A 22802-nucleotide genomic window follows, 5' to 3' on the forward strand; every position below is an offset into this window, starting at 1 on the left:
TGGTTCTTTTATGAATTAATTATGGGTCTACTGAAAATGTGACCAAATACTGGGTCAAAAGTTACATGTCCCTTGGCAAGTTTTACTGCACTTTTGCTAGCCATCCTCAAGCTTCTGGTTGAATTTTTGACCAATCCTTTCGACGAAATTGGTGCAGTTCAGCTGAATCAATCAATCAATCAATCAATGTTTACTTATATAGCCCTAAATCACTAGTGTCTCAAAGGGCTGCACAAACCACAACACAAACCACTACGACATCCTCGGTAGGCCCACATAAGGACAAGGAAAACTCACACCCAGTGGGACGTCGGTGACAATGATGACTATGAGAACCTTGGAGAGGAGGAAAGCAATGGATGTCGAGCGGGTCTAACATGATATTGTGAAAGTTCAATCCATAATGGATCCGCACAGTCGCGAGAGTCCAGTCCAAAGCGGACCAGCAGCGAGAGTCCCGTTCACAGCGGAGCCAGCAGGAAACCATCCCAAGCGGAGGCGGAACAGCAGCGCAGAGATGTCTCCAGCCGATACACGGGCAAGCAGTACATGGCCACCGGATCGGAACGGACCCCCTCCACAAGGGAGAGTGGGACATAGGAGAAAAAGAAAAGAAACGGCAGATCAACTGGTCTAAAAAGGGAGTCTATTTAAAAGCTAGAGTATACAAATGAGTTTTAAGGTGAGACTTAAAAGCTTCTACTGAGGTAGCATCTCGAACTGTTACCGGGAGGGCATTCCAGAGTACTGGAGCCCGAATGGAAAACGCTCTATAGCCCGCAGACTTTTTTGGGGCTTTGGGAATCACTAATAAGCCGGAGTCTTTTGAAGGCAGATTTCTTGCCGGGACATATGGTACAATACAATCGGCAAGATAGGATGGAGCTAGACCGTGTAGTATTTTATACGTAAGTAGTAAAACCTTAAAGTCACATCTTAAGTGCACAGGAAGCCAGTGCTGGTGAGCCAGTATAGGTATATATGTATGTATATATGTATATAAAGGTATATACAGTATAGGTATATATGTATGTATATATGTATATAAAGGTATATACAGTACAGGTATATATGTATGTATATATGTATATAAAGGTATATACAGTATAGGTATATATGTATGTATATATGTATATAAAGGTATATACAGTACAGGCGTAATGTGATCAAACTTTCTTGTTCTTGTCAAAAGTCTAGCAGCCGCATTTTGTACCAACTGTAATCTTTTAATGCTAGACATGGGGAGACCCGTAAATGTGTAGGTTTTCTGACATGGACTTGTTTCTTCAGCATTGTCCACGCGTTTAAGTCAAGACTTTGGGAAAGCAATTCCATAATCTGACGTCCCGTGGACAAAGATAAGACCTTCTGGAAGAAAGTTCTGTGGTCAGATGAAACAAAAATGGAGCTTTTTGGCCACAATACCGAGCAATATGTTTGGAGGAGGAAAGGTGAGGCCTTTAATCCCAGGAACACCATACCTACCGTCAAGCATGGTGGTGGTAGTATTATGCTCTGGGCCTGTTTTGCTGCCAATGGAACTGGTGCTTTACAGAGAGTAAATGGGACAATGAAAAAGGAGGATTACCTCTGTTATGATTTAGATTGTTGAGTCTTTTTGTGTTTTCTGTTGGTTTTGGACTCATTCGGTTTCTGTTTGTGCACCTCTCAGTTGGTTTCCTTAGTTACGCATTATTTTCCCTTACCGCCGTTTCCGGACGTGCACCTGTTTTGTGATTACTGTCATTATTTAAGCCTGCCTTCTCCAGTCAGTCTTGCTTCCTAGTTTGTTTTCATACAACAAGTGACGACTTCTGTTTTGCTGCTCGCTACATGCTAATTTCCACGCTAGGCTATTTGTTGTCTAGCTCCCATGCTAGCTCTTTTAGTTTTGTCAAAGTCTGTTTTATTGCTTAAATAAATCATTTCCAACCTGCACGCTGTGTCCGAAGCCCGTCAGCATCTCTGGGAAAACAAAGCCGCATCACCAATGCGACCAGGTCGCTACAACCACCAACCTGAAATCCTCAGCCCAGAGGTTGGGTCTTGGGTGTAGTTAAGTGTTCCAAAAGGGCAATGACCCCAAACACACGTCAGAAGTGGTAAATGAATTGCTAGAATTAAGGTTTTCCCAAAGTTTTGACTTAAACTTGTGGGAGGACTGGTCATAAACCCAACCAGAAGCTTGCCAGAAACTTATGGATGGCTACCAAAAGCGCCTTATTGCAGTGAAACATGAAACAAAATGTATTTTTTTTAAAACTCCTCTAGACAATATTGGTGCAGTTTAGCTAAATGTGTTGTTTTTTTGACATGGACTATTTCTTCAGCACTGTCCACACATCAGGACTTTGGGAAAGGATTCTAAAACCTTCATTCTAGCCTGATTTAGCCATTCCTTTACCACTTTTGACCTGTGTTTGGGGTCATTGTCCTGTTGGAACACCCGACTGTGCCCAGAACCCAACCTCCGGGCTAATTATTTTAGGGGTAATCCTCCTTTTTTCATTGTCCCATTTACTCTCTGTAAAGCACCAGTTCCATCGGCAGCAAAACAGGCCCAGAGCATAATACTACCACCACCATGCTTAACGGTAGGTGTGGTGTTCCTGGGATTAAAGGCCTTACCTTTTTCAAACATATTGCTGGGTATTGAGAGCAAGATTTGAGTGACAATTATTTTTTTAAAGAATTGCCATGTATTGTCATAGTAGTCCTATACAGCAAGTCCATATATGTGCAAGATTGTAAATAATCTTAATGAGATTAATCCATAATAAAATTGCCTTCAAGAAAAAAGTCACTTTAAAAAAAAAAGAAAAAAGCCCTTGACCCACAAATGTGTTACTCATTGAAAAACAACCAATAAATAGTTCATCATTTTGAAAATACAGAAATTGAGTTCAAATAATACCCTTATAACCCCCCAAAACAATGGATTGCTCTTCATAAAAATAACTCCAAAATTTAACCCAACACTCGCAACTCATAAATTGGGTTATCAAAATAACCCCTGCATTTATTTTTAGTGTGGGTGCTTGAAGCTCATCGAGAGAATGCCAAGAGTGTGCAAAGCAGTAAACAGCATTTGGAAGAAACTAAAATATAAAACTTTTTTTCAGTTCCTTTTTTGTTAAGTGCATAACTCCACATGTTTATTCAAATTTCCGATGCCTTCAGTGACAATCTGCAATGTAAATAATCATGAGAATGATTATTGCTGGGTATTGTGGCCAAGCAGCTCAATTTTTGTTTAATCTGACACCACATGGACAAAGATAAGATCTTCTGCAGGTAAATTCTGTGGTGGATGGTTACCAAAAGCGCCTTATTGCAGTGGAACTTGCCAAGGGACATGTAACCCAATATTAACATTGCTAACTCTTATCTTACTGATAGGATGCAGTGCGTCTCCCATAACAATGTGACCTCGGACTACGTTAAAGTAACGTGTGGAGTTCCCCAGGGTTCGGTCCTTGGCCCTGCACTCTTCAGCATCTACATGCTGCCGCTAGGTGACATCATACGCAAATACGTTGTTAGCTTTCACTGTTATGCTGATGACACCCAACTCTACATGCCCCTAAAGCTGACCAACACGCCGGATTGTAGTCAGCTGGAGGCGTGTCTTAATGAAATTAAACAATGGATGTCCGCTAACTTTTTGCAACTCAACGCCAAAAAAACGGAAATGCTGATTATCGGTCCTGCTAGACACCGACCTCTATTTAATAATACAACTCTAACATTTGACAACCAAACAATTAAACAAGGCGACACGGTAAAAAATCTGGGTATTATCTTCGACCCAACTCTCTCCTTTGAGTCACACATTAAAAGCGTTACTAAAACGGCCTTCTTTCATCTCCGTAATATCGCTAAAATTCGCTCCATTCTGTCCACTAAAGACGCTGAGATCATTATCCATGCGTTTGTTACGTCTCGTCTCGATTACTGTAACGTATTATTTTCGGGTCTCCCCATGTTTAGCATTAAAAGATTACAGTTGGTACAAAATGCGGCTGCTAGACTTTTGACAAGAACAAGAAAGTTTGATCACATTACGCCTGTACTGTATATACCTTTATATACATATATACATACATATATACCTGTACTGTATATACTTTTATATACATATATACATACATATATACCTATACTGTATATACCTTTATATACATATATACATACATATATACCTATACTGTATATACCTATATATACATACATATATACCTATACTGTATATACCTTTATATACATATATACATACATATATACCTATACTGTATATACCTTTATATACATATATACATACATATATACCTATACTGTATATACCTTTATATACATATATACATACATATATACCTGCACTGGCTCACCTGCACTGGCTTCCTGTGCACTTAAGATGTGACTTTAAGGTTTTACTACTTACGTATAAAATACTACACGGTCTAGCTCCATCCTATCTAGCCGATTGTATTGTACCATATGTCCCGGCAAGAAATCTGCCTTCAAAGGACTCAGGCTTATTAGTGATTCCCAAAGCCCAAAAAAAGTCTGCGGGCTATAGAGCGTTTTCCGTTCGGGCTCCAGTACTCTGGAATGCCCTCCCGGTAACAGTTCAAGATGCTACCTCAGTAGAAGCATTTAAGTCTCACTTTAAAACTTATTTGTATACTCCAGCCTTTAAATAGAATCCCTTTTTTGACCAGTTGATCTGCCGTTTCTTTTCTTTTTCTCCTATGTCCCACTCTCCCTTGTGGAGGGGGTCCGATCCGATCCGGTGGCTATGTACTGCTTGCCTGTGTATCGACTGGGGACATCTCTGTGCTGCTGATCCGCCTCCGCTTGAGATGGTTTCCTGTTGAACGGGACTTTCGCTGCTGTGTTGGATCCGCTTTGGACTGGACTCTCGCGACTGTGTAGGATCCATTATGGATTGAACTTTCACAGTATCATGTTAGACCCGCTCGACATCCATTGCTTTCCTCCTCTCCAAGGTTCTCATAGTCATCATTGTCACCGACGTCCCACTGGGTGTGAGTTTTCCTTGCCCTTATGTGGGCCTACCGAGGATGTCGTAGTGGTTTGTGTTGTGGTTTGTGCAGCCCTTTGAGACACTAGTGATTTAGGGCTATATAAGTAAACATTGATTGATTGATTGATTGATTGATTGATTGTATACTTTTGACCCAGGAGATTTGCTCACATTTTCAGTAGACCCATAATAAATTCATAAAAGAACCAAACTTCATGAAAGTTTTTTTATGACCAACAAGTATGTGCTCCAATCTCTTTATCACAAACAAATAAGAGTTGTAGAAATTATTAGAAACTCAAGACAGCCATGACCTTATGTTCTTTACAAGTCTATGTAAACTTTAGATCGTGACTGTGTATCAACTATATAAATGCTGAACATGCATAAAGGACAGCTAGACAAGTTAAAAAAAAAAAAGAATGTTCAAGATAAAGTTGATGTGGACACCTGCAGTAATGAACTTGGCGCTGGGTCTGGGCACACGGTGTCCACAATCTGTATCAGAAGAAGGTCAAGTTTGTCCTCGACGCAAACAAGCGTCTGGCGATAGTTGTCAAAGTGTGATGCGACGCAGCAGACAAAATAACAAGCTTGGCCTACAACAGCGCTCTGATGCACCGCCTGCATCAAGCAGACAAAGGTCGCCTTGGCGAACCTTACAAGATCATGCAGCTACTGTATAATGATTTAGAACAGGGGTGTCAAATTATGGCCCGCCGTATAATTTAATTTGGCCCTTGAGGCAATATCAATTTAGCATTAGAGCTGGCCCGCCGGTGTATTACAGCGTCGGTGCCGCAGTAACACCGCATTGACAGCTAATACTCATACTTGCCAAACCTCCTAATTTTCCCGGTAGACTCCCGAAGTTCAGTGCCCCTCCCGAAAATCTCCCAGGGCAACCATTCTCCCGAAATTCTACCGATTTCCACCTGGACAACTAGATTGGGGGCGTGCATTTAAGGGACTGCCTTTAGCGTTCTCTACAACCTGTCGTCACGTCCGCTTTTCCTACATACTAACAGCGTGTCACATACTATTTGTGGCTTTTACACACAAACACACACACACACACACACACACACACACACACACACACACAAGTGAATGCAAGCATACTTGGTCAACAGCCATACAGGTCACACTGAGGGTGGCTGTACAGACAACTTTAGCACTGTTACAAATATGCGCCACACTGTGAACCAACACCAAACAAGAATGAGGGGCGGTAAAGCTCGGTTGGTAGAGCGGCCGTGCCAGCAATTTGAGGGTTGCAGGTTCGATTCCCGCTTCTGCCATCCTAGTCACTGCCGTTGTGTCCTTGGGCAAGACGCTTTACTCACCTGCTCCCAGTGCCACCCACCACTGGTTCAAATGTAACTTAGATATTGGGTTTCACTATGTAAAGCGCTTTGAGTCACTTGAGAAAAGCGCTATATAAATATAATTCACTTCACTTCACACATGCACAAGTGAATGCAATGCATACTTGGTCAACAGCCATACAGGTCACACTGAGGGTGGCCGTATAAACAACTTTAGCACTGTTACAAATATGCGCCACACTGTGAACCCACACCAAACAAGAATGAGGTAGAGCTCGGTTGGTAGAGCGGCCGTGCCAGCAACTTGAGGGTTGCAGGTTCGATTCCCGCTTCCGCCATCCTAGTCACTGCCGTTGTGTCCTTGGGCAAGACACTTTACCCACCTGCTCCCAGTGCCACCCACCACTGGTTCAAATGTAACTTAGATATTGGGTTTCACTATGTAAAGCGCTTTGAGTCACTTGAGAAAAGCGCTATATAAATATAATTCACTTCACTTCACACATGCACAAGTGAATGCAAGGCATACTTGGTCAACAGCCATACAGGTCACACTGAGGGTGGCTGTACAGACAACTTTAGCACTGTTACAAATATGCGCCACACTGTGAACCCACACCAAACAAGAATGAGGGGCGGTATAGCTCGGTTGGTAGAGCGGCCGTGCCAGCAACTTGAGGGTTGCAGGTTCGATTCCCGCTTCTGCCATCCTAGTCACTGCCGTTGTGTCCTTGGGCAAGACGCTTTACTCACCTGCTCCCAGTGCCACCCACCACTGGTTCAAATGTAACTTAGATATTGGGTTTCACTATGTAAAGCGCTTTGAGTCACTTGAAAAAAGCGCGATATAAATATAATTCACTTCACTTCACACACGCACAAGTGAATGCAAGGCATACTTGGTCAACAGCCATACAGGTCACACTGAGGGTGGCTGTATAGACAACTTTAGCACTGTTACAAATATGCGCCACACTGTGAACCCACACCAAACAAGAATGAGGGGCGGTATAGCTCGGTTGGTAGAGCGGCCGTGCCAGCAACTTGAGGGTTGCAGGTTCGATTCCCGCTTCCGCCATCCTAGTCACTGCCGTTGTGTCCTCGGGCAAGACACTTTACCCACCTGCTCCCAGTGCCACCCACCACTGGTTCAAATGTAACTTAGATATTGGGTTTCACTATGTAAAGCGCTTTGAGTCACTTGAGAAAAGCGCTATATAAATATAATTCACTTTACTTCACACACGCACAAGTGAATGCAAGCATACTTGGTCAACAGCCATACAGGTCCCACTGAGGGTGGCCATATAAACAACGGTGTGGCGCAGTGGAAGAGTGGCCGTGTGCAACCGGAGCGTCCCTGGTTCAATTCCCACCTAGTACCAACATCGTCACGTCCATTGTGTCCTGAGCAAGACACTTCACCCTTGCTCCTGATGAGTGCTGGTTGGCGCCTTGCATGGCAGCTCCCTCCATCAGTGTGTGAATGTGTGTGTGAATGGGTAAATGTGGAAGTAGTGTCAAAGCGCTTTGAGTACCTTGAAGGTAGAAGAGCGCTATACAAGTACAACCCATTTATTTAACTTTAGCACTGTTACAAATATGCGCCACACTGTGAACCCACACCAAACAAGAATGACAAACACATTTCGGGTGAACATCCGCACCGTAACACAACAGAACAAATACCCAGAACCCCTTGCAGCACTAACTCTTCCGGGAAACTTCCAGCAAACTGACCAATAATTAACGTTTTATTCATGCATTTTCTCTTGCTACTTCAAGGCTTGAATGTTTGGTTCATTCATTATTGTTATTTTCTTTTCAAATGTATTATTAGCCTGTGGAAAAAATGTGATATTTACCTCGGAAGATTGCAAATAGAAAAAAAGGCGTAATATTTTTATTTAAATTTTATTTGATATGCCATTGATATTTTTTTATTATTTATTATTATTATTATCATTTGAAACTGGATTTTGCATGTCACTAAAGTTATATAAGCATTGCTTGTTCAATATTTAATGCAAAACTTGTTTAGGTCCTTATTAAAAGGTTAATTTGTTCAACCTTAGCCCGCGGTTTTGTTCCGTTTAAAATGTTGGCCCACTCTGTATTTGAGTTTGACACCCCTGGTCTAGAGTCAAATGCATGCAGGTGGGACTCGCCTGGAATAAAAAGGAGTCGTTTAAAACAAATGCCTGTAGAAGTCAACATGGTATAAAGTTTGGACACACCTTCTCGTTCAATGCATTTTCTTTATTTGCATGACTATTTACCTTGCAGATTGTCACTGAAGGCAACAAAACTATCAATGAACACGTGGTTATACACTTAAAGGCCTACTGAAAGCCACTACTAGCGACCACGCAGTCTGATAGTTTATATATCAATAATGAAATATTAACATTGCAACACATGCCAATACGGCCGTTTTAGTTTACTAAATTGCAATTTTAAATTTCGCGTCGAGCTATCCTGCTAAAACGTCGCGGTATGATGACACGTGCGCGTGACGTCACGCATTGTAGAGGACGTTTTGTTCCAGCACCGATCCCAGCTATAAGTCATCTGTTTCCTTCGCATAATTCCACAGTATTCTGGACATCTATGTTGCTGAATTTTTTGCAATTTGTTCAATGAATAATGGAGACGTCAAAGAAGAAAGCTGTAGGTGGGAATCAGTGTATTGCGGCCGCCATTGGCAACACAAACACAGCCGGTGTTTCATTGTTTACATTCCCGAAAGATGACGGTGAAGCTTTACTATGGAACAGAGCAGTCAAGCAAACACGGTTGGATTGGACCACACACACAAAGTACAGTGTATTATGCAGCGATCATTTCGAAAGATCGTGTTTCAAAGAGGATCCCTTGTGAAGGGCAGAGATGGGCGTAGCCACCACCCGTCGACCGGTGCTGAAAAAAGGTGCGGGGCAGACCTTCAGGTTTTACAGGTACGAACATATAATCTATAATAATAACAATAATAATGGATTAGATTTATATCGCGCTTTTCTATTGTTAGATACTCAAAGCGCTCACAGAGAAGTGGGAACCCATCATTCATTCACACCTGGTGGTGGTAAGCTACATATGTAGCCACAGCTGCCCTGGGGAAGACTGACGGAAGTGTGGCTGCCAGTTTGCGCCTACGGCCCCTCCGACCACCACCAATCATTCATTCATCATTCATTCACCAGTGTGAGCGGCACCGGGGGCAAAGGGTGAAGTGTCCTGCCCAAAGACCCAACGGCAGCGACTTTGATGTCCATAGGTGGGAAGTGAACCGGCAACCATCAGGTTTCTGGCACAGCCGCTCTACCCACTACGCCATGCCGCCCCTAATCTCACTAAAATACTAGTAACACAATAAGCAGATAAGGGATTTTCCAGAATTATCCTAGTAAATTTGTCTAATAACATATAAATCGCTCCCACTGTTTAGCCCTTTTTTTTTTTTCCTAGTCCTTCACTCTCGCTTTCCTCATCCAAGAATCTTTCATCCTCGCTCAAATTAATGGGGAAATTGTCGCTTTCTGGGTCCGAATCGCTCTCGCTGCTGGTGGCCATGATTGTAAACAATGTTCAGATGTGAGGAGCTCCACAACCCGTGACGTCACACACACATCGTCTGCTACTTCCGGTACAGGCAAGGCTTTTTTATTAGCGACCAAAAGTTGCGAACTTTATCGTCGATGTTCTCTACTAAATCTTTTTAGCAAAAATATGGCAATATGGCGAAATGATCAAGTATGACACATAGAATGGACCTGCTATCCCCGTTTGAATAAGAAAATCTCATTTCAGTAGGCCTTTAACACAAGAAGTTGAAATAACTGAAAACACATGTTGTATTGTAGTTTCTTCCAAATTGCCACCCTTTGCTCTGATTACTGCTTTGCTCACTCTCGGCATTCTCTCGATGAGCTTCAAGAGGTAGTCACCTGAAATGGTTATCACTTCACAGGTGCACACGAAAAATGCTGGGTTAAAAAATAACCCCTTTTTAACCCAACTGCTGGTTCAAAAAAGGATGAGCTTATTATTTGAGTTATTTTAACTCACATTTTGGGTTAATTTTTTCAACCCAACTTTTGCGTGAATTATTCAGTTGGGTTATGACTGCATAACTCAACTTTTGGGTTGAATTTATTTAACTCAATATTTGAGTTATGCTCACGACAATGTTGGGTTATTCCCAACCCAACTATTGGGTTGCGCAATTTAGCGCTCCTTGACCCAATAGTTGGTTAAAAATAATCAAATTTACTGCTGGTTTGTCCGACTCCTTCCCAAATATTGATCAAAATGATTTTTATTCCATTAAAATATACTCAAAAGCAAGATCCATCCATTTTTTACCGCTTATTCTCTTTAGGGGCGCTGGTGCCTATTTCAGCTACGGAAGGCGGGGTACACCCAGGACAAATCTCCACCTCATTGCAGCAAAATCAAGAAATGAATGACAATTATTTTTTTTAAGAATTGCCGTGTATTGTCATAGTAGTCCTATATAGCATGTTCATATATTTGCATGTACATAAGATGTGTGATTGTAAATAATCTTAATGAGATTAATCCATAATAAAATTCCCTTCATGAAAAAAGTAACTTTTAAAAAAAAAAAAAAAAAGCCCTTGACCCACAAATGTGTTACTCATTGAAAAACAACCAATAAATAGTTCATCATTTTGAAAATACCGAAATTGAGTTAAAATAATACCCTTATAACCCCAAAAAATGGATTGCTCTTCATAAAAATAACTCCAAAATTTAACCCAACACTCTCAACTCATAAATTGGGTTATCAAAATAACCCCGCATTTATTTTTAGTGTGGGTGCTTGAAGCTCATCCAGAGAATGCCAAGAGTGTGCAAAGCAGTAAGCAGAGCATTTGGAAGAAACTAAAATATAAAACTTTTTTTCAGTTACTTTTTTGTTAAGTGCATAAGTCCACATGTTTATTCAACGTTTCGATGCCTTCAGTGATAATCTGCAATGTAAATAGTCATGAAAAGTAAAGAAAATGCATTGAATGAGGAGAACATTTGTCCTGTACTTTATTTGTTCATGACACGCTTCTAATAGGTTATTAGCAAACATCACATTTACAACATTCAACATGTACGTGAAGTATGAAGAAGCACATCTTATTGAATACGGCCCCTGCTCAATGTTCATTCATATTTTTCACAAGCTAATTTTCCTGGAAACTGTCCAAATTCAAAACGTATGATGAAAGTACTCTTTCTTTCTGATCATCAAAGATTGCATTCACGAAGAACCTGTGATGTCAGAACACATGCACGGAACAGTCGTTTAATAGCGGTCAATATTCTCTTGCAGAACTCTTTTCTAAATCCCGCTTGTGAGACGTTCAATGCCATACACACAACTTTGATGAGGTAATTACCACATAAATGGATGAACAGAAATCGAGCAATAACCAAAGTCACGTGGAAAAAAACAAAGCAAAAACACGACATGTATGGCACATTGTGCAAGAAACACTTAAATAAACAAATCAATAAAGGCTCTCTTCATTGAGTAAGTTAAATTAGGTTTCAGAGGTGTGCTTAAACTGTTGCTAACGCATTTGCATACATATGCATTTATATATATATATATATATATATATATATATATATATATATTATGTATATATACACATACATACATATATATACATATATATATACACATATAAACATATATACATATATATACATACACATATACATATGAACATACATACACATATATATATATATATATATATATATATATATAGATATACATATATATATATAGATATACATATATATACATATACATATATACATATATACACATATACATACACACATACATATACATACACACATATACATATATATATATATATATATATAAATATATATATATACACACACACATACATATATATATATACACACACACATACATATATATATATATATATACACACATATATATACACATACACACACACACACACACACACACACACACACACACATACATACATACATACATACATATATATATATATATATATATATATATATATATATATATATATATATACACACACACCCACACTTATATATATACATGTATAACAGTACAGGCCATAAGTTTGGACACACCTTCTCATTCAATGCGTTTACTTTATTATCATGATTACCGTATTATTCGGACTATAAGTCGCAGTTTTTTTCATAGTTTGGCCGGGGATGCGACTTATAACCCCGAGCGACTTATGTGTGAAATTATTAACACATTACTGTAAAATATCAAATAATATTATTTATCGCATTCGCGGAAGAGACGAAGAAAATGTCAGCAATCGTCACACACACGTCAACCAATAAGAATTGGGCGGGAGAGGGTCATGGCAGAAGTGCATTGTGGGTCATGGAATGCTGACTGCTATATGCTACTGTTGAGCTAGTAAAATGGATCATTTCATCGTTGGCGATTACGTATTAAGACTGAGAAGGGCTGAACAAAAATGGCGTTGAAAAGGAAATCATGTACTGCAGATTACAAGCTGGACGTAGTGAAATATGCAGCAGAAAACAACAAGAGGAAGCGACGCATACCTTTGGCAGAGTTGTTTAGAAGCGACAACGAGGAAGAAGATTTCATGGGATTTATGGATTAGGAGTGAGAGATAGTTTGGTAAAGGTATAGCATGTTCTATATGTTATAGTTATTTGAATGACTCTTACCATAATATGTTAGGTTAACATAGTTCACTATTCTTTATTTATTTTAAATTGTCTATTCTTGGTGTTGGGTTTTATCAAATACATTTCCCCCAAAAATGCGACTTATACTCAAGTGCGACGTATATATGTTTTTTTCCTTCTTCGGCCGGTGCAACGTATACTCTGGAGCGATCTATATTCCGAAAAATAGGGTATTTATATTGCAGATTGTCACTGAAGGCATCAAAACAATGAATGAACACGTGCAGTTATGTACTTAACAAAAAAAAGGTGAAATAACTAAAAACATGTTTTATATTAGGGCTTCACGGTGGCAGAGGGGTTAGTGCGTCTGCCTCACAATACAAATGTCCTGAGTAGTCAGGGTTCAATCCCGGGCTCAGGATCTTTCTGTGTGGAGTTTGCATGTTCTCCCCGTGAATGCGTGGGTTCCCTAAGGGTACTCCGGCTTCTTCCCACCTCCAAAGACATGCACCTGGGGATAGGCCCCTCCCACTTCCAAAGACATGCACCTGGGGATAGGTTGATTGGCAACACTAAATTGGCCCCAGTGTGTGAATGTTGTCCGTCTATCTGTGTCGGCGACTTGTCCAGGGTGTACGCCGCCTTCCGCCCAATTGTAGCTGAGATAGGCGCCAAAGAGAATAAGCGGTAGAAAAATGGATGGATGGATGATTGATTGATTATTGCAGTTCTGAGTGTTGCTGGGTCAGGTTTGGTTTTGGAATTGGATTGCATTGTTCTGGTATTGCTGTGTATTGTTTTGTTGGATTGATGAAAAAAATAAATAAATACATGTAACCTATTTTTATGGTTTTGCCTCTTTGTGATGTTAAGTTCCTGTTATACAGTATATGCCTTGAGCTCTTATTTTCACCTTCAAAATAAGAGCTCAAGGCATATACTGTATAACAGGAACTTAACAACCCAAAGAGGCTAAACCATAAAAATAGGTTAGATAACCATAAAAATAAGTTTCGTAAATTAAAAAATCGAAATTTTTAAAAATGAGAATTGGTTCTGAATCGCACAACGTGAGAATCGCGATTTGTGTTCGAATCGATTTTTTTCCCCACACTGCTACTATCTTCATTGACTAAGTTTATTTAGTTTTCAGAGCGGTAGATCACTCTCGGACCGAAATTTGTGTAATTTTGTCATAGATATGAAAATACGACTTTTGTGGAAAACTTAAAAGAAAGTCGCGCACGCGAAAAGCGCGCGCACGAGCCGAGTGAGATGTCACTCAAAGCGGAGTGTCATCAAACAGCAGCGTTGGAGAGCCACTACATGTGTTTTCAATTTATTATTTTGTACCCCACGGGAAGCTACACCGCACATTAAGACACAAAAACATGTATTTTTTGGGGGGTTTTAATATTAGAGTGTTTGACAACTCGCTGTCAAAAAGAGCGATAGCTCGCTCGCCTGTTTAAAAAACCACACGCAATGGCGGATTCAAACTGTAATAATAATAATAATTCAAACTCACCCAATGACAAGAATGGTTTGGTCTCCATATCGGACCGGCGGGTTAGCTCATGCCCGCTTGAGATGACCACGTTTGGGAGTTTTCCGCAGGCGGTTCGAGGACACCTGGAGCGGGTTAATGTCGCCGTTGCCCTCCGCGCTCCTCTTCCGGTCGCCTTTAAAAGGCTTCAAAAAGTGCCAGGTTCGATGTTTAATGGAGTCATGAGAGAATGTTTCCCGCTCCGCTGCTGCACTCCTCGCCTGCTGGCTGCACAAGTCCAACTACTGCTGGAGCTGCACTGCGAAGGGACCCACGCAGGGGGTACTCCCACTAACGCAGCGACGGCGTGCAGAGAGAGAAGTTTGCGTCAACTCCTGCAACACTGACATGCATTTAAGGGGGAAACATGCTAGAAAAATAATAAACAATAACAAAAGAAGCATGCATTTTGCGCTTTGCATTAAATTAATGCCATTGCATAATTGCAGGGGTGTCTAAAAGTTTAGTTCGGGGGTCATGTGTGTCCATACTTGCCAACATTGAGACCTGGGAAGGGTATATCCATCCATGTATTTTCTACCGCTTGTCCCTTTTGGGGTCACGGGGGTGCTGGAGCCTATCTCAGCTACTCCCTAATGCAGTGGTTCTCAACCTTTTTACAGTGATGTACCCCCAAGTGAATCCATCCATCATCTTCCGCTTATCCGAGGTCGGATCGCGGGGGCAGCAGCCTAAGCAGGGAAGCCCAGACTTCCCTCTCTGCAGCCACTTCGTCTAGCTCTTCCCGGGGGATCCCGAGGCGTTCCCAGGCCAGCCGGGAGACATAGTCTTCCCAACGTGTCCTGGGTCTTCCCCGTGGCCTCCTACCGGTTGGATGTGCCCTAAACACCTCCCTAGGGAGGCATTCGGGTGGCATCCTGACCAGATGCCCGAACCACCTCATCTGGCTCCTCTCCATGTGGAGGAGCAGCAGCTTTACTTTGAGTTCCTCCCGGATGGCAGAGCTTCTCACCCTATCTCTAAGGGAGAGACCCGAACTCATTTCTGCCGCTTGTACCCGTGATCTTATCCTTTCGGTCATGACCCAAAGCTCATGACCATAGGTGAGGATGGGAACGTAGATCGACCGGTAAATTGAGAGCTTTGCCTTCCGGCTCAGCTCCTTCTTCACCACAACGGCTCGGTACAACGTCCGCATTACTGAAGACGCCGCACCGATCCGCCTGTCCATCTCACCATCCACTCTTCCCCCACTCGTGAACAAGACTCCTAGGTACTTGAACTCCTCCACTTGGGGCAGGGTCTCCTCCCCAACCCGGAGATGGGACTCCACCCTTTTCCGGGCGAGAACCATGGACTCGGACCCCAGTGAACATTTTTTTAATTCAAGTACCCCCTTATCAGAGCAAAGCATTTTTGGTTGAAAATAAAGAGATACAGAAGGATAGCACTAGAAAATGGATGGATGGACAAAAACATTTTGGACAATTCCATGCTCCCAACCTTGTGGGAACAGTTTGGAGGGAGGCCCCTTCCTCTTCCAACATGACTGTGCACCAGTACACAAAGCAAGGTCCGTAGAGACATGGATGACAAGAGTCCGGTGTGGACGAAATTGACTGGCCTGCACAGAGTCCTGACCTGAAGCCGATAGAACACCTTTGGAATGAATTAGAACAGCGACTAAGAACCAGGCATTCTCGACCGACTTAATTGTGTGACCTCGCCAATGCACTTTTGGAAGAATGGTGGAAAATTCCTATAAGCACACTCTGCAACCTTGTGGACAGCCTTCCCAAAATAATTGAAGCTGTAATAGCTGCAAAAGGTTGTGCAGCTGATATATATATATATTAGGCACTATGTCCTAATTTTCTGATTTATTTAATTGTATAACAGTGCAAAATATTGCTCATTTGTAGTGGTCTTTCTTCAACTATTTGGAAAAAAAAGATATAAAAATAACTGAAAACGTGTTAAAAAAATAAACAAGTGATTCCTTTATAAATAAAGATTTCTACACATAGAAGTAATCATCAACTTAAAGTGCCCTCTTTGGGGATTGTAATAGAGATCCATCTGGATTCATCAACTTCCTTCTAAACATTTCTTCACAAAAAAAGAAATCTTTAACATCAATATTCATGGAACATGTCCACAAAAAACTAGCTGTCAACACTGAATATTGCATTGTGCATTATTTTTCTCAGTTTATGAACTTACATTCATATTTTGTTGAAATATTATTCAATAAATATATTCATAAAGGATTTTTAAATTGTTGCTATTTTTAGAATATTTTTTTAAAAATCTCACGTACCCCTTGGCATACCTTTAAGTACCCCCAGGGGTACGCGTACCCACATTTGGGAACCACTACCCTGTGTGTGTGTCTATATATATATATACATATACTGTATATATACATATATATATATATATATATATATATATATATATATACATATATATATATATATATATATATATATATATATATATATATATAAAATCAGCTGCACAACTTTTTGCAGCTATAACAGCTTCAACTCTTTTGGGAAGGCTGTCCACAAGGTTGCAGAGTGTGCTTATAGGAATTTTCCACCATTCTTCCAAAAGTGCATCGGTGAGGTCACACAATTAAGATGGCCGAGAATGCCTGGTTCTTAGTCGCTGTTTTAATTAATTCCAAAAGTGTTGTATCGGGTTCAGGTCAGGACTCTGTGCAGGCCAGTCAATTTTGTCCACACCAGACTCTGTCATCCATGTCTCTATGGACCTTGCTTTGTGCACAGTCATGTTGGAAGAGGAAGGGGGCCTCCCTCCAAACTGTTCCCACAAGGTTGGGAGCATGGAATTGTCCAAAATGTTTTTGTCCATCCATCCATTTTCTACTGCTTGTCCCTTTTGGGGTTCCAGGTGGTGCTGGAGCCTATCTCAGCTGCATCACAGGGCCAACACAGACAACATTCACACTCAAATTCACTCACTAAGGCCAATTTAGTGTTGCCAATCAACTTATACCCAGGTGCATGTTTTTGGAGTTGGCAGGAAGCTGGAGTACCCGGAGGGAACCCAAGTAGTCACGGAAAGAGTGTGTGTGTGTGTGTGTGTGTGTGTGTGTGTGTGTGTGTGTGTGTGTGTGTGTTGTGAAATATTTTCTTTTTCCTAGGAGGGCTGGAACAGAAAATATTTGAGGAGCACTGCCCTGGTGTGACACAAAAAACACCCTTCTGGAGATAGTCCTTAAATCAGGGGTGTCCAAATTGCAGCCTGGGGGGCAATTTTAGGGCTGCATTAATTTTTTTTATTGGCCCTCGACTTGCTCTGAAAAGGAAATTGATTTATAATTGTTGATGTATATTAGATATAACAATAAAGTCTATTTGCTTTGTTATTATGTATCATTTACTGATGTACATTGAATTGGTTTTATCATCTTTAATGGAAAAAATGTATCAAACCCCTTGGTTTTTTTATTTTTCAGTATATAACTTTCAGTGGGAAAAGTTTGGACACTCCTGCCGGAGGTCACGCCATCCACAGTTTCCAAAAACAATTTCAACTGTGGACTTGTCAGACCACTGAACACTTTTCCACTTTGCATCAGTCCATCTCAGATGATCTCGGGCCCAGCGTAGCAGACGACGTTTCTGGGTGTTGTTGATAAAAAGCTTTCACTTTGCAAAGTGGAGTTTTAACTTGTACTTACATATGTAGCGACAAACTGTTGTTACTTACCGTGGTTTTCTGTAGTGTTCCTGAGCCCATGTGGTGATAACCTTTACACACTAATTTCGTGTTTTTTTTTATGCAGTACCGCCTGAGGGATCAAAAGTCACGGGTATTCAATGTTGGTTTTCAGCCTTACCGCTTACGTGCATTGATTTTTTCCAGATTCTTTGAACCTTTTAATGATATTTTGGACCGTAGATGGCGAAATCTGTAAATTCCTTGTAATAGCTGGTTGAGAAATGTTGTTCTCAAACAATTTGCTCACACATTTGTTCACAAAGCGGTGACCCTCGCCCCATCCTTGTTTGTGAACGACTGAGCATTTCATGGAAGCTGCTTTTATACCCAATTGAGTGTGAATGTTGTCTATCTGTGTTGGCACTGCGATGAGGTGGCGACTTGTCCAGGGTGTACCCCGCCTTCCGCCCGATTGTAGCTGAGATAGGCGCCAGCGCCCCCCGCGACCCCGAAAGGGAATAAGCAATAGAAAATGGATGGACGGATGGCACCCAGCTGTTCACAATTAGCCAGATCACCCGTGGGATTTTTCAAATAAGTATTTGATGAGCATTCATCAATTTTCTCACACTTGTTGCCACTTGTCCCAGCTTTTTTTAAACATGTTGCAGGCATCAAATTACAAATGAGCTAATATTTGCAAAAAATAACAAAGATTACCAGTTCGAACGTTAAGTATTTTGTCTTTGCAGTCAATTCAATTGAATATAAGTTGAAAAGGATTCGCAAATCATTGTATTTTGTTTTTATTTACCATTTACACAACGTGCCAACTTCACTGGTTTTGTTTTTTTTTACTTGGAGAGGCGAGTGTTTTCTGAGGAGGTACTTGGTGAAAAAAGTTTGAGAAACCAAGAGGAGTTCAAATCCGGCGGTTCCGCTTTACCGCAGTTCCAAATTCTACTCATATTTCTTTTTCAGTCTCTCGAAGAAATCCGCTCTCTTCACTAATGTTTGCTTCATTAACTCAGTGAACTGCTAACACGGCACAAAAAAAACCTTGGAAGTTATTCAAGACGCACAAAAAGTTGCGGGCTGCTACACGCCGCCCCTTCTCCCCTCAGCGAGCGTTTGGGTTTGCATAAACGTCTCCGCATTACACCAGCGTTAAATCTCTCCCACTTTACTCCTCATTGTTCTGGCTCCTCCATATCGAACGTTCAGACCATGACAGGTTTTTTTTTTTTTTTGCCTCATTTAAATTCCATCCGTCTTGCGAGCACCTCCTATGCTTTAAGGCAGGAGTGTGCAGACAGAGACTGGAAACATGTCCTGTATTGTAGGCAGATTGGAGCAGAGGATTACAAGTTGTAAACTCTGTCTTCACCCCACTATGAAACTGGATATGCTGTGCATGCAGAAGCCGTGTAGGGCGAACATGTGCCTCCTGCAGCCAGCCTCCAGGTCTCTGGGACCTGCATGCTCCTATTAAGCACTGGAAGGTGTACTCAGGCCTGATGCATAATTAATGCGATGCATGCCACATACAAGATCAAAGGAAGTTGCTTAAAAAAAAAAAAAACGAGAGAGATTTAAACCTGACATTTATTCTGTAGGTGTATGTGTGTATGTATAGAGCTAATATGACTCCTGGAAGACGGATTATGTCACTCTAGCCTTTTTGTCAATCAATCAATCAATGTTTACTTATATAGCCCTAAATCACTAGTGTCTCAAAGGGCTGCACAAACCACTACGACATCCTCAGTAGGCCCACATAAGGGCAGGGAAAACACACCCAGTGGGACGTCGGTGACAATGATGACTATGAGAACCTTGGAGAGGAGGAAAGCAATGGATGTGGAGCGGGTCTAACATGATACTGTGAAAGTTCAATCCATAATGGATCCAACACAGTCGCAAGAGTCCAGTCCAAAGCGGATCCACCACAGCAGCGAGAGTCCCGTTCACAGCGGAGCCAGCAGGAAACCATCCCAAGCGGAGGCGGATCAGCAGCGCAGAGAGGTCCCCAGCCGATACACAGGCAAGCAGTACATGGCCACCGGATCGGACCGGACCCCCTCCACAAGGGAGAGTGGGACAAAGGAGAAAAAGAAAAGAAACGGCAGATCAACTGGTCTAAAAAGGGAGTCTATTTAAAGGCTAGAGTATACGAATGAGTTTTAAGGTGAGACTTAAATGCTTCTACTGAGGTAGCATCTCGAACTGTTACCGGGAGGGCATTCCAGAGTACTGGAGCCCGAAATGAAAACGCTCTATAGCCCGCAGACTTTTTTTGGGCTTTGGGAATCACTAATAAGCCGGAGTCCTTTGAAGGCAGATTTCTTGCCGGGACATATGGTACAATACAATCGGCAAGATAGGATGAAGCTAGACCGTGTAGTATTTTATACGTAAGTAGTAAAACCTTAAAGTCACATCTTAAGTGCACAGGAAGCCAGTGCAGGTGAGCCAGTACAGGTATATATGTATGTATATATGTATATAAAGGTATATACAGTATAGGTATATATGTATGTATATATGTATATAAAGGTATATACAGTATAGGTATATATGTATGTATATATGTATATAAAGGTATATAAAGTATATGTATATATGTATATAAAGGTATATACAGCATAGGTATATATGTATATATATATGTATATAAAGGTATATACAGTATAGGTATATATGTATGTATATATGTATATAAAGGTATATACAGTATAGGTATATATGTATGTATATATGTATATAAAGGTATATACAGTATAGGTATATATGTATGTATATATGTATATAAAGGTATATACAGTATAGGTATATATGTATGTATATATGTATATAAAGGTATATACAGTACAGGTATATATGTATGTATATATGTATATAAAGGTATATACAGTATAGGTATATATGTATGTATATATGTATATAAAGGTATATACAGTATAGGTATATATGTATGTATATATGTATATAAAGGTATATACAGTATAGGTATATATGTATGTATATATGTATATAAAGGTATATACAGTATAGGTATATATGTATGTATATATGTATATAAAGGTATATACAGTACAGGTATATATGTATGTATATATGTATATAAAGGTATATACAGTACAGGCGTAATGTGATCAAACTTTCTTGTTCTTGTCAAAAGTCTAGCAGCCGCATTTTGTACCAACTGTAATCTTTTAATGCTAGACATGGGGAGACCCCAAAATAATACGTTACAGTAATCGAGACGAGAAGTAACAAATGCATGGATAATGATCTCGGCGTCTTTAGTGGACAGAATGGAGCGAATTTTAGCGATATTACGGAGATACAAGAAGGCCGTTTTAGTAACGCTTTTAATGTGTGACTCAAAGGAGAGAGTTGGGTCGAAGATAATACCCAGATTTTTTACCGTGTCGCCTTGTTTATTTGTTTGGTTGTCAAATGTTAGAGTTGTTTTATTAAATAGAGGTTGGTGTCTAGCAGGACCGATAATCAGCATTTCCGTTTTTTTGGCGTTGAGTTGCAAAAAGTTAGCGGACATCCATTGTTTAGTTTCATTAATTGTGTTAATTAATTAATTAATTGTTAACATTTCCTTCATTTATCTTAAGAGTTAACAATCGCAGAGCTGCTGTTACACTATATTGCCAAAAGTATTTGGCCACCTACCTTGACTCACATATGCACTTGGAAGTGGATTCCAATTCCTAATCCATAGTGTTCAATATGATGTCCATCCTACCTATTGCAGCTATTTCAGCTTCAACTCTTCTGGGAAGGCTGTCCACAAGGTTATAGGAATTTTCCCACCATTCTTCAAAAGCGCATTGGTGAGGTCAAACACTTAAAGGCCTACTGAAAGCCACTATTACCCACCACGCAGTCTGATAGTTTATATATTAATGATGAAATATTAACATTGCAACACATGCCAATACGGCCAATTTAGTTTACTAAATTACAATTTTAAATTTCACGCCTAAGTATCCTGCTGAAACGTCGTTGTATGATGACGTGTGCGTGACTTCAGCACCGTTCCCAGCTATAAGTCGTCTGATTCCTTCGCATAATCCCGCAGTATTCTGGACATCTGTGTTGCTGAATCTTTTGCAATTTGTTCAATGAATAATGGAGACGTCAAAGAAGAAAGGTGTAGGTGGGAGGCGGTGTATTGCGGCCGCTTTTGGCAACACAAACACAGCCGGTGTTTCATTGTTTACATTCCCGAAAGACGACGGTGAAGCTTTACTATGGAACAGAGCGGTCAAGCGAACACGGTTGGATTGGACCACACACACAAAGTACAGTGTACTGTGCAGGGATCATTTCGAAAGATCGTGTTTCGAAGAGGGTCCCTAGCGAAGGGCAGAGATGGGCATCGCCACCACCCGTCGACTGGTGCTGAAGAAAGGTGCGGGGCCGACCTTCAGGTTGTACAGGTACGACCATATAATCTCACTAAAACACTAGTAACACAATAAGC

At 40.8% G+C, this 22802-nt stretch overlaps 1 protein-coding gene across 2 annotated transcripts in view; it reads right to left on the bottom strand.

Moving 5' to 3' along the window:
• The window catches only part of LOC133536502 (retinoic acid receptor RXR-alpha-A), a 298975-nt gene extending 284015 nt beyond the window's left edge, over positions 1-14960 (bottom strand). Inside the window, exon 1 of one of the 2 annotated variants that reach the window (XM_061877084.1) lies at positions 14627-14960. In XM_061877084.1, the coding sequence (XP_061733068.1) occupies positions 14627-14654 (28 nt within the window). In that variant the 5' untranslated portion in view covers positions 14655-14960. The remainder of the gene's footprint in view (positions 1-14626) is intronic. The other variant, XM_061877085.1, reaches the window with a different exon arrangement.
• Positions 14961-22802: the final 7842 nt, after the last annotated feature.

The sequence above is a fragment of the Nerophis ophidion genome, linkage group LG17, assembly GCF_033978795.1.
Source record: "Nerophis ophidion isolate RoL-2023_Sa linkage group LG17, RoL_Noph_v1.0, whole genome shotgun sequence".
Taxonomy (NCBI): domain Eukaryota; kingdom Metazoa; phylum Chordata; class Actinopteri; order Syngnathiformes; family Syngnathidae; genus Nerophis; species Nerophis ophidion.